The sequence below is a fragment of the Thalia democratica genome, chromosome 1 (assembly GCF_965202585.1).
Source record: "Thalia democratica chromosome 1, ktThaDemo2.hap1.1, whole genome shotgun sequence".
Classification (NCBI taxonomy): Eukaryota; Metazoa; Chordata; class Thaliacea; order Salpida; family Salpidae; genus Thalia; species Thalia democratica.
In genome coordinates, this window is record NC_139165.1 from 76,864,516 (window position 1) to 76,878,155 (window position 13,640).

General features: G+C 25.7%; 1 protein-coding gene across 1 annotated transcript; it reads right to left on the bottom strand.

The window, feature by feature from the left end:
- Nucleotides 1-231: 231 nt before the first annotated feature.
- LOC145846352 (uncharacterized) lies at nt 232-1,948 on the bottom strand. Its single transcript, XM_082953183.1, has 2 exons — nt 1,848-1,948; nt 232-1,314 (listed from the first exon to the last, which is right to left on the bottom strand). The coding sequence occupies exons 1-2, from the start codon at nt 1,911-1,913 to the stop codon at nt 421-423; spliced, it is 960 nt and encodes a 319-aa protein (XP_082809309.1). The 5' UTR covers nt 1,914-1,948; the 3' UTR covers nt 232-420.
- Between the last annotated feature and the right edge of the window lie 11,692 nt (nt 1,949-13,640).

Consider the following 13,640-nt stretch of genomic DNA (forward strand, 5'->3'; position numbering starts at 1 on the left):
GCGTTGTATAACCATGTAACAAAATCATAACAATAAAATTTCTATTTTAGAGTATTTTGAAAGCTTGTTTTTAGTTTGAAAAAAAAAATTGAAACAGTTCTTTTTGTAGTTATTACAAAATTTTAAAGACCATTAATAAAAATTTTGAAATTTTTTTTAAACAAAAAAAAAGTTGCTAGTAATAAGATTTCATCAAAAAAAAACATGCAATAAAAAACATCATTATTGACATTGAAGAACAATCGAATTATTTTCAAAATAAAATCTTCAGAATATTGTTTAAAATAAATCAAAACAAGTAAAGATACGAATGCAATCTTTTTTATATATTTTTTTTTTTGTAAAAAATAGACAAAAACTTTGTTTCGATTAACTAAAGGTTTTAAAAAACTCTGATTTTACTGAAAAAACAAAAACAGATTAGCTCAACACATTATTAAACGGAAAGTAGTAGTTGGATGCAGTAGGAGTTTTTGTAGGAAACACGGTAAAGTTTCCCATATTACCCTGGTTGAACATAGAAGGAAAATTGTACATCGGCAACCCTAAGCGAGGAGTCTGAGCTGCCAACTGCATTGACGCTAGCTGATTGTGCTGACTCTGCAACAAGCTGTAAGCTGATTGGAGCATCTGGTTCGTTTGCAAGCTGCTGATTGGTGGATACGAAGGTTGTTGTGACGTCATAGCGTGCGTTTGAAGATGGGAGAGAAGTTGATCGGAAGTTGAAAACTTCTTGCCGCAAGTGACGTTGTTGACCATCCAGTTGCAGACGTGCTGAGAATTTTTCAGCTGATCTTCGATTGTCTTCATGTAGTAATGCATCGGATTCATCATCTGCATTTGAATGTTCGCCTGATGATTGAAGTTGCTCAACTGCTGATGATGCGAATCATAGAGAGGTGAAAATTTCTCAACTTCGACCGAGTCGCTATCATATTTTATCGGGTTTGCATTTCCTAAAGCGCTCGATTTTTCGGGTGAAAACTCGGGTGTGAGCCTTTGTTTTTTAGGCGACACGGTCGTTTTGACGGAAGCTTGTTGACTCGAATGCCTTTTAAGAATTTTGTTTTCTCGTTTTTCTGGCTTTTCGGTTTTAACCTTAGCAGCTTTGACGGGAATTTTTTGCGTTGGGCTACTTTCTTTGTTTTTGGCAATGTCCCTGACGTTTTTTTGGGCTTGGGCAACATTTTGTTTGTAACTGTGTTCCTTGTGAAAACTGTTAGATCGTAGAGGTTTTGCACCGGAATACAAGTTGCTTTCAATGGCCGAGCAAGTTTGAACAAGCAGCGCCAACGGAGACTGCTTCAAGTTGATCTGTGAAGAAAAATGAAAGTTCAGCAACGCTTCAAGTAATATGGCGACAACGTGCTAAAAGTTTAAGTCATAACACCTTTCTCTTGCTAAGCAATGGTAAAAGTATATGCATTTTTAAAATTACTTGTTTTATTAACTCTTTTTTCATATAAAAACAAATTAGATAAACTTTAATTTAATCAAAAACTATATGAAAAAATAAAATAACATTTTTAGTGGTTCATAAAACAAAAAAAAAATTTAGCTTTACAACATAAATTGTTAACTTGTTTTTTGTTTTAATACTATTTTAAAGTTTTTTATCCTAATTTCTATAAGCTACTTTTTAAAAGTATGACTCAGTATATAGTTTTGCGTTTGTGACTTATTTATTATGTTTCATAATTTTTATTAAATTCACAATTTCGCTAAAAAGATGTTTATTTAAAGCTTGAAAAAATGATTTTTTTACAACTAAAATAAACTTTAAGCTCTAACAACCTACATACTTTACAAGCTATGTCAAGCTAAATCAAAAATTATCAACCACTTACTTCAGGAGCATCTTTATCACTGGAGGGTTGCAAGTACTTTCCGTAAACAGATTTTTTGGCTGCCATGTTTTTGTTTTAAATTTCTCTATATAAGCCTTAAATTAAATTTAGTGGTAAATCTTTTAACACAATCTTACATTTACGGGTTAACTGAAAAAATTAACAAAACTTAGCTAACGAAAAAAAGTTGCACGACAATTGCGTCTGATAGTTTTACTGTAGCGTTGTGACGCGAGAAAAATAAATTATTTTTTTTCTTGTTGTCTCTTTTATACTTTTTTCCTATTTCCTACTCTTCTACGCTTCTAGTGTTTTTTATGCTTTTTTTGTCTAATAAGAAATTTAATTAAGGTTGAAAACTAGTAAAACACTGAGTAGAGTTTACTATGAACTTTTGTTATCAAACTTTAATATTAAAATAGGTAAGAAAGTAATAGACTTCAAAACAAAGAGATTTTTGTCTGTGCTTGAAATTGTTCGAATGTAAGCTTGAAACAGTTATAGCACGAACTAAAAATTTTAGATTATGAACTCTATGTTGTTAAAATCATCAATAATGAATGAAAAAAAAAAAAAAAATCTCTTAATTGAATATATTAAATTTTATTCAACTCCTACGCTCGGTTTAAAGAACGCCTACGCAAACAATTTATTTTCTCTTTCCTATTGATAAAAAATACAGCCCGACGGTGTTCCGGACACACAGAAATAGTCGTTCAGCAAATCACTTTTCAATCAACAGGCGCCTCTACTTGCAGTGATTGACGCGCAAAAGCGAAATCGGTTTCAGTTTGATATTCGATTATATTTTTTTACTTCAAGGTACCAGCGCGTAAAAGTTGAAAACTTTCGAAGACACGCGCTTACTTTGAATAATTCATACGTCTTGTGTGGTTTCTTCGTGGAAGCCGACCTGTCTTGTCGCTACAATTATGTATAATTTATCGGGCTTTCTCCATTCTGTGACTAGATTGTGAATTTCGACGAAATTGAAAAACGCACAGCCTTCATTGTGATTGAAATACCAGTGTAAAAATAAATAACAATAAGACTTTTAGTTTGAATGATATTAATGCTTTTTGTTTGCACTTTCAGGTGGTTGTATATGCAAAATGTCATTTGTATGCATAGATATATAGTTTTTTTAATGTAAAAACACAATACACAATTCAAAAAAGTTAATTTATTATCTACATATTAGCTTTATTAACTAATCAAAATAACACTTTTTATGTAAACATTTTTTATTAATTTTATTAAACTTTATTTCTATTACGTTATTTTTATCGTATGTCAACAGAACAAAAATCTCAAAAAAATGTTAAGAAAAAATAAAACATGAATTGAAATAAAAAAGACAAATCAGTTGGTGAAGGATGACCCCCAACAAATGTCGTTTTTAGCCACACACCGTTCATTATTCTCCGGTAAAAGTCAATTTGTCTTCTAAGAGAAGCGTTTCATTGGGCTTGGCAGCAGCAAAACGACAACCCGGCCTTTATCTAACTCAAATCATTTTGAGAAAAAATCTTAAAAACAAATTTGAGCGGTCACAGCTGTTCATTGCGAATTGGTAAATAAAGTGCGGTCAGGTCAAAAGTTTCAAGCCATTAATCAAGTACTCTTTAAATCGCCGTAAAAGTTCAGCGTCGGTTCGAGTTACCGATCTGTTGAAAACAAAGGTAAAAAGTTCAACAACCTTTAAAGAAGTATTTTGTGAACGTTAAAATTTAACCGGTCGTTAAAAGCTGCGTAAAACAGGTGCGTCGCGAACCACGTGAGAACCTTTAAATTTCAAGCTGGATGTTAAATTCGAAAACGAAAGCTTCGTTCGGTATCGCAGTAAAAATGTAAAATAAATTAAAACAGTGTTTTTCGAACTCATTTGTACTGTTAAACTTAGTTTAAACTTATCAGCCTTTGTTTAAATAAGTTAGCTAAATTTATTTTAGAATTTATTTTTAAGATTCATAATCATATTAAAGTATCAAACATGTTATACGTATTGGAAAAAAACTTTTCTAAATTGAAACATCTTTTAGATATACATTTTTTCTAGTTGGATTTTGAAATTTTTAAAAGTAAGTTTGTTAACAATTATTAGTGATCTAAATTAAGTTAAATTAGATTTTAATAAATTTCCGTTTTAGTAATTTACTGATACATTTTTTTATCTTTTTTAAACTATTTGCTTAAACTTTCATACGTTTACTGTATTCTAACTTATAGTACAAATAATGTTATGTAGAAAATAGTTCACGGCTAAATTATATGCTTAATATAAAAAATTCAAACAAAGAAATGATTTTCAAAGATAACTGTCAATAAAAGTTTTTGAATTCAAAAAAGCATTGAGAAAGTCAGCTTAAAAAAGTGACAGATGAAATTAAATATTTTAAGAATGAATTGAACGATTGACGTGAGAACGATTTACATTCAAGTGTGTCTTAAACTTTCGAGCATTAACTTATACACTTTTAAACAAGCGTCTTCTGATGTTTGCCAAAAACTGCTGCTGTTATGCGGGCATACTTTCCTCAATATTGTAGTCCGTTAGCTTAATTATCTTTTTAGTAACAAATTGTAATCTTAATAGTTAAACTGTTTTGCATACTTTAATCGATCTACATGCGCTCTACTTAGTTTTAAGTAGTTTTAGTTTTACAAAAACTTTTAGGATTTTGTTGTGTTACAAACATATACAAAATCGTAGTAGAGTCATTGGACAAACAACTGTTTAAATGAAAGCTATTTTCTGTATTTGTAACCAGACTTTACCTTTGATACTAAAAAGTATTAAAAAAAAATTTTAAACGTTATTAGAAATAATTCGAAATTAAATACTTTCTTTAACAATTACGTATAGAAGTGCTTTTAAGTTAATGTATAACTCAGTATATTTAATTTTTTCTTTGTCACAGAAAATAGCTCAGCATATTTTTAAACAATTAACTGCCTTATAATTCATCTCTATTTTAGTGACTTCATGGCCTTTTAAGTGGGGTCAATGTGGCAATTTGTTGTCGTTGCAAATTTTAACTGTACTTACAATAGTTTGAAGTTAAATTTAGGTTTTATTTTTGCTAATTTTCATTATCGTTACTTTAATTTTATCGAAATTATTTTAAACTGTGTTTGACGGCTTATCAACATGAACTTTTCTTCATAAGATAACTTAGTATAAAACAAAAAATAAAAGATTTATGATTTTAATTATATAACCAAAAATTAGCAAGATGTTGAAGAATTTAAAACAAGACCTATTTAACTTTGATTAAAGCTTTACATAATTAATATATAAGTTCAATATACGCTAAATTGTATAATTATATAATAAAACTTTAATATAAGCTGTTTGAGTAAATTATCTAATTAATTTTCTCCACAAAAAAACTTCCTTAATTCATAAAGCAACATAAAACTTACTTATTTAAAATAGCTTTGAACTTATTAACTTTAAAAAATACATTAGATAAAATATCAACTTTAAAAAACTTAACTTTTAACTTAAGTTTTAGTTTCGACTTAAAAAATAAATTGCTTAGTTTATCTTAGAAGAAACTATCTGCTACCTAGAAACGTTTAGCTGTAGTGATTTATAAGTTAAAATTTTCGTTGTGTTTACTCATCTGAAAAAACATTTCTTAAGTCCGACTAAATAAATAAATAAGTAGAAGTTTAATGAACTTTGAGTACTACAGACATGTGATTATAAACAAACAGCTTCTACTTGATCTTAAGTACAACTTAAAAGTAAAAGATCTGCTTGGTAGGCAAACCGTTTTTAATCTTTTTATTAAACTATTACTTCTTTTAACGTTAAAACATAATTTAACAGTAATTATTGTTGTCAAAATTAATATGTATATGGTCAATGAATTTTGCTACAAATTTAATTTAAATATCGGTTAATGCATTTTAATAATATTTTATTGTTTTTCATTTATAGTGTACAAAAGGTAGTTTTGAGAATAATTGTGATATAATGAGATCAGGATAGTAGTTTAACTTTGTGATAGTTTTTATTTACGTTAATAATTTTATTAGTACTAATGTTTTTTTATTAATTAGTTTAAAGGTTTACATGAAGAAAAAACTTAATTAACCTTTATATAATGTTGAATTACTAAACTTTATAGTAAAGATGTTTTGATTTAATATTTTGCTGAACGTATGAGTATATTTTTAACAAAATTCAAATACAAAAAAAAATCAAATTTTAATAACTATCAAAAGAAAACACACAATTTTTAAATTTTTCTAAGTCGTATTGAAAAAAAAGTTTCTTTTCAAGTACAAAACTTTTCAAAATTATTATTCTAGAAAAAAAAATATTTGAAAGTAGTATTTGTGTACTTGGAAGTAATAAAAACTTCAATATAAATCTTTTTGACAAGCTAATTTAAAAAATACGTTAGGCTTTCAATCAAAAAGAATTACTTAAGCCAAGCACTCATTTAAAAAGCGTTTTTAATGTTTTTTGTGTATTTTTATCTGACAGCTTTTTGCTTTTTCGCTTAATGCTTGTCAACTGATAAGAATTTTGCGTAATTTTTACGCTGATAAGTACATGAATAGAGAAAACAACATTGTGTTTGTAAAAATTTGAAATTTTTAAAAACATAAATAAACTATAAGTTTAATATACGTAAAACATTATTTTACTATCTTTACAAACTTTTTGTTAAAACATAAATATCACTTTAAATTGAAGGAAAAAAAAACTACTCACTTACAATAAATAGGTTTGATAACTTAGATGAAAAAATCGTAATTATAAGTTTAAATGAGGCTGTACTGTATTTTTAAACTTTTTATAATGAAAACAAGTAATTGTACTTTTAACTATTTTTCTTTCACATCTAAAAGTGTAGTTTGTTTTTATTTTTTTAATTTTATTTGATTTATTTACCACTTGTCTAACTAGGCGTTATTAAAGGTGTTTTAACTTATGGGTTCTTTATGGTTTAAATTACAGTAAAGTTTTTATAAGGAAAAAAAAACTTAATGCTTGTTGTTGTTTTTTATATAAAAAAAAATTGAAGACTAATATATACTATCTAGTAAAATCGCTTTAAGTTTTTTACTTATATAAAAAGTGTAAAATACAACCTATGCATTAAATGGACAAAAGTAAAATTAGTAAAAGACTATACTATATTTCATTTTTAAAAAGTTAATAAAATAATCTAAGTACACTTTTTAAAAATACTTACGAGCTAAAATTTTCTGATGATTAATTGTTATTGTTTCTTAATTTAAATATCTTTATTTTACCATACTTAATTAGCTTGTTTTTATTTACTTACGTTAGAATAACATGCATAAGTTACTTTTCTAAGTATTTTTATTTTGAGTGAATGAATAATCGAAATAAACATTTGATCGACAAAATTAATTTCAATAGTTCAGGAAAAATAAAATACAACTTAATTGTACAACAGTACTTAATAATAAAGTTTTAGTTTTTCATGCTCTTAAAAAGACAGTGTACAAAAACAAAATACTTCTTTTATCAGTCAAAACTGTTTAAATAATCAAACAACAGATAAGTCACAAAGTTATGTGACAATTGTAATAAATACAAGTTTCAATTATCACGTAATTTTTATTAAAAGCGTTTTCACACGTAAAATCAATTTGTTTTATTTTGTTGAAAGGTGACAATTAAAACTTAAATGATTTTTCTAGAATGTGTATATTAGTTTAATTTTTTAAATATGAATTACAACTTATACTTAAAAAAAAAAAGTTGTGTTATCAACATAACTCTAAAATTAATAAAGAGGTTTTTTTTAAAACATTTATAACAATTAAAAAAAATGTTTAAGTTACAAACATCTAACTTTTAAAGGACTTTAAAATAAACGTTTGTATACGAGCTTATAAACTTACAGTTTTTGTTGATATTTTGAATTTAATTTACTAAAAAAATATTTATGTATTGCCAAAAAAATTTATGAAAACAAGTTGTATGAAAGTTTTATTAAAAAACACTTAAATATCAGACTTTACAACGTTTTAGTTTTTAGGATGAACGTATAGTTATAAATTAAATACTTCACGATTTGCTTCTAAAATCCTTAAAAAAATACTTTAAATATTAGATAAGTATGATTTTAAAACTTTACTAATATTTTATCTTTTTTTATACAAAAAAATGGTTTAAACTTTTTTGATATTTTTTCAAAATGTCTTTTAACTAAATTTATATTAAAAACTGTTTTTTATATTTTGCAATCAGTAAACAAATTATAAAAAGAAACTCAAATATATGTCAATATAAACGCATTTTAAAATTTAAACGAATTTAAACATATTTTAAACAGAACTACTTCTTAGTTCGTAACATTAGCTCCTTTTAAACACTGTTTTACATAAGCAGTTGGGTATAAGTTACATCAAGAAAATTAGTTTTTTGAAATGCCGTATGACAAGCCATACCACGAAAAACACCTTTTAATAAAAAGAGTCAATAACTCAGATGAAAATTGTCAACGTCTTCCAGTTTTAAAATTAAATTACGTTCGATTTTTTTTTGGTTGTTTATTGCGCAGTGTATCGAAATGTTATTTCCTATCACTCGATTTGATGGGCTGTTTGAAAATATTTAAAGCATGTAAAGAATGTAGCAGTCGGTACTAATGTACATTATTAATTATTTAAATGCTTTCTAAATAGAAATACTTTAGTTAAATTAAATATAGCAACTTTAAAGTACTAAAGAAATATTATAAAATTTAAAAAAAAATAGTTTGTTTTCTACTTTTAAGATAAATAAGATTTTTTTATCTAAAACTTTACAAAAGATATGTTATTGCAAGCTTTGTAGTTAATCTTGTATCCTAGTTTTTGGATTTTAACAGTTGGTTTTTAGTTTGTTAGAATATTATAATTTTGTAAATGAAAATAAGTATTTTTATATTGTTCAACAAGTCTCATTGTTATGGAACCATATTATTAATCATCGAGTTTCAACAAAACAATATTTTCATTCAGTAAAAGTACCATTGAACGTTATCAAAAATAAAACAAGATAATCTGATAAAAAGGGATTGAAAAAAGATTAAATCTCCTTCACATCGTATTGTACATTGAACTTGAATGTATTTTTGTCATAAGCTGACAGCAAAAACTATTTTAGTATGCGTACTCAGATACTAAAGGGTTGGTTTTGAATTACTGTTTATAAAAGCAAAAAATAAAAAATAAAACTTTGTGAAAAAAAGAACAAAAAACTAATCGCACGCATATACTAAATGTTTTTAAAACTAGTTAAATCAAGAAAATCATTGATTACACTTGGTACTTTTCGTCCTGAGTATCAAACCGTTTTATAAGATTTATGTAACTTATTTGTAATTTAAGATAAACATAGTAAATTGACTTAAATTTAATTCATACTATAAAAAGTTAGTAAATCTTAAGTAGGTGCATTCAAATATTTTTATCCTAAAGTAGACACTTTTTTAACTTGCATGAAAAATGAACTTACCATAAAAACGTATGTAAAAGGTCACGTTCAATCTAAAATATGTCAGTAAGAAACCTTAATGTTTCATGTTGTAGATGTTGCAAAGTTGATAACATCAAAAATATTAAGATTATATTTAAACTAAAACAAACATAAACCGCTCGTTTGGTAAGAAAAAAATGCCCACCCGCTAGTTTTATATAAAGCTTCCTGTTTTAGTTTTTTGGATAAAAGTTTATTTTATTTTTTACTTGTTTTACCTTTTGTATAAAACAAAAAAAAAAAGCAAGTAGGCTTTTAAGCTTAGTTTTTTAATCTTTATCAATCTTTTTAAATTACACAACTTTAATACTTGTTTTGGTGTCATAGTAACTATACTTTTCCAACTTGTTAGTTAAACATATGAACTTTTATAAAATTTAGATATTAACTTAAAAAGTAAAAAAAAAACGGTTCTCACTTTTAAGTTTAAAATATTGTTGAAGTTTTCGTTTTAGTCAGTCTAAAAACCATTTGATAAATTTAGATAAGTTATAAAGTAACATGTGTGTATGATGTTGTGTACAATTTTGTAAATTTCTTTTTAACATAAAAAAAAAATAAATTGATTGAAATACTACAGTCCTCAAACATGCATAAATATTTAACTCTAAATCATTTTTAAAGAAATAAGGCACTCGCTTAACATTTTGATTTAGTATTTGTTGATTAGAAACAGCTTTCAGGCCTAAAAAGAAATATATATAATAACTTAACAAATACTACTAAAAAAACCAATAACTTGAAATAATTTATCATTAAGTATAATACGTTTTCGAGTGTAACATATAGAAAAATTATATGTCTACTTTAAAAGCAAAAATTCTAAAATAAATTCTTTAAAACTTTTGCAACATATGAACTGTGATGATTTAATTCAAACTTAAAAGCATCAGGTACTTAAAAAAGAAAAGTGTATTTTTTAAACTTTATAGCCCAGATTATCCATCAAAGGTCATAAATTTTAGTGTCAACAAAATACTATCAAAGGCACCGATCTCATAAGCTTTTAATTAATTTAAAAACCTTTGATGTGTTTTCACATTGAATTTTTATTACACCTTTTAACTCTATAAAATTTAGTAGATTAGAGATTAATTAAAATTTTATCTAGTTTTATTTTTTGCTTAATTTTGTGCTTGAACAACATATATGTACAGTTTTAATTATTCTAAACTCTTTTATTTTCTTTTTATCTACTTGTTAGTATAAAAAAAATTATTTTTTTGAACGAACTAAATTTAAAGTCATTTTTTAAACATTTTTAATGCTAAATAAATGTTATTTAATTTTAAATAAAAAAAATAAAATATGACTTGTATAAATATTTCGTATAACTATATGAAGAACAATATGCTATAAAATATTTAATTTTTTTTTTCTAACAAAAAATATTAGTACCTTAAAAAATGTTCGTGATGTAACTAAAAATTTCTGAATACATAAACCACTTCTGCTTTTAAACAAAAAACACTTTGTTTGGTCACAGTTTTTTGTTATGTATAATTTAAACTTCAATTTCATCAGAACAGCATTTTTTTCCCTATAATCAACTGATTGTCAGTTTAAACGATTTTTAACGACCATAAACTAAAATTGACCCCACTCAAAAAGCGCAATGAAGTCAAAATAGGGAAGTGATAGATTTACCGAATAAATCAAACTGAAAATAAAAACTGCTTTTATACTTAGTTAAAGTTAGACAGCGGCTTCAATGAACTCTGTTTTTATGGGTTTGATATATATTTTGAATGTTGATATCATGATATAAACTTTGCGTGTTTCTGATTATTGGAAAAGTTGTATTTCAAATATTAAACAATAATTTTAAATTCAATTTAATTTTTATATATAATATAACTTTCAAAAGTTTAAAAAATTTAAATTTGCTAGTGTTTGTAAGTCATACGTAAATGAAAAATTTAAAAAAATACTTTATCTAGCTATTTTTTTTTTACCTTTTTTTAGCCTTGACTTAGGAAAAAAATGTAAAACAATTGTTTACGATTTACAAATGAACTTAAAAATATTATGAAAAGAGCTTTAAATATTTTGTTTAAAGTAGTTAGTCGGTTGAGTTGTTTTATTTAACCAAATTTTGTTCGTTGACAAAAGTTTTGGAGAGCATCAAGTATATGATTAATTTTATCTATGCAATTAAAAATACGATTATCATCATGACAAAGACCTTTATAGTTATTGATTGATTAAAGTAAAGTAATTCTATTTTGATAATATGACAATGAATTTTATTTTCACAGTTTTAAAGTTTTGTTTAAAACTTGTATTAGGTTTGTTATAAATTCTAAAAATATTTTTCAAATTTATCTAAATTTTGTTGATCTACCATTAAGTTAAAGTCCAAAAATATCAAGTTCGTACTTATAATTTACCACGAGTCTGTAAAATTCCAAAATAAATACTAATATCATCAACAATGACGTTAAACTATATCAAATAGATGTATGACTCGATAAACAAAATGTTCCTTTTTACATTAGGTTTTTAGACCAAATATTTTGAGCGATTTTTTGTCGTTCAATAAACAATATATAAAAAAAACACGTCATTTTAATATCGTGTTACTAATGTAAAAATATGCGCACTTGACAGCTCCATGTTCAAAAAGTTAAATGAGAGGTTTAAAATTACCATAAAAACTTTAAAGTAGTGATATTTAAAACAATTATGCAAACTTAAGCGGGTTTCTAAGTTTAGGCATTCTCTTGTTATAATGAATGCAGTCGAATATGAATTGAGGCGCCAGTCATAAAAATATCGCTTTATATTATTTTTGATAGTCAAACTGATAGCCACCCATTTTGCAATAATCTTTGGTGGCCTCAATCTGACATGTATGTGAGCTAAATTTAAAACTTATTTTCAACTTAAGTTTGAAGCAAAACATAGTTTGAGGTTATTGAAATCTTTTAGAAAAACGAGGAATATTTGTTTTAATTTTATCCTTAGTTGCAACTTTGTAATTTTTTTTAAAGTTTTTTTGATGTCTAAAATTTACTTTATTTAATTCTTATATTACTATTATTACTGTAGTGAACTTCAAGATTATGCTCAAAAATGAGTCATCATTATAACATACAAATTACTAGCTAAAACCGTTATGGTGTTTTAACTAAACATCTTAAATACTAGCTTGTCTAAATAATAAAGTTTTACTGGTATAGTTGCATAACTTCCTACAGTTAAAATTTGAAAAATTTTTGTTACGTATTTAACTAACCTAAAGTAATTTTAAAACAACAGCCAGCAAACTATCAGTTTCACCACACAGGTGGTACGTCGTAAATAATTAGCCCATTTTGCTTTCATCTGCCAATCTTCTAATTTAAAGAAAAGGTCTAACGTGTAATAAATGACAAAATTGCCTTCAACGTTACTTAAATGTTAGCACACCTGCCGCGGCTATAACTTCTCTTTTTTTAGAAGCTGTCACTTAAGTCGTGTCTTGTGTGTGAATGAAATTTTACAAACAATTTTGATTGATTGACAGCCACTGACATTTTTGTTTACTTTTACATTACACTTCGTGCTTATTTTAGCACAGACATGAAAAAAAACTGACTATGAAGTTTGAGAATATACTATCTATGAGACAAAACATAGCTGTTAAGTGGTTTTAAATCGTTGATTTTTTATCTAAATAACTTCACATACTATTCTTAGTGCTTTAACTGATATTTTGTTTATTTTCAAGTAATTTTTAACGTAAAAATACTAGAAACACTCTCCATGGCTTTGTCATATGTTAAGTCATAACTAACGTGTTTAAAAGCAAAAACTTGGTAATGAAAGTTTTTTTAATTGGATAAAATTTGTTGATGTACTTGTACATAAGTAAATGTTATTATGCTATGCATATATAAGTTTTACTTTAAGTTGTTTGCGTTTTATCTATTGAAATAGTGAGTAACCATAGTTGAAAAACTTTTATAGTTTAATGGTTTTAAGATTTTAAGATATTTCACTGAGAATTGTCGAATAAAAAATTCGATCTTATCTACGATGTTATCTGTAAAACTAACAAATATACTGACATAAATGAAGTAATTGACTTATTTAAGCCTTACATGTTTATTTAAAACTAAACAATGTTGACATATTCATAACTAATTGTTTTTCATTGACGTTTTAATTGAAAACAAACCAAATTAATTAAGTTTCAGTTATATCAGGCGCCACTTAGCAGCCTATTGGCAAGATGCATAGAAATATTATTACGTGTTTTGTATTATTGCTTTTTGCCTTTCTTTTATGTGTGA

What these genes read in the sequence shown, in the direction of transcription:
- LOC145846352 (XM_082953183.1), bottom strand. Translation starts at nt 1,913, where the DNA reads ATGGCAGCCAAAAAATCTGTTTACGGAAAGTACTTGCAACCCTCCAGT. An exon ending in GTGATAAAGATGCTCCTGAA is followed by an intron (nt 1,315 to 1,847) that starts GTAAGTGGTTGA and finishes TTTTCTTCACAG; the next exon opens with ATCAACTTGAAGCAGTCTCC.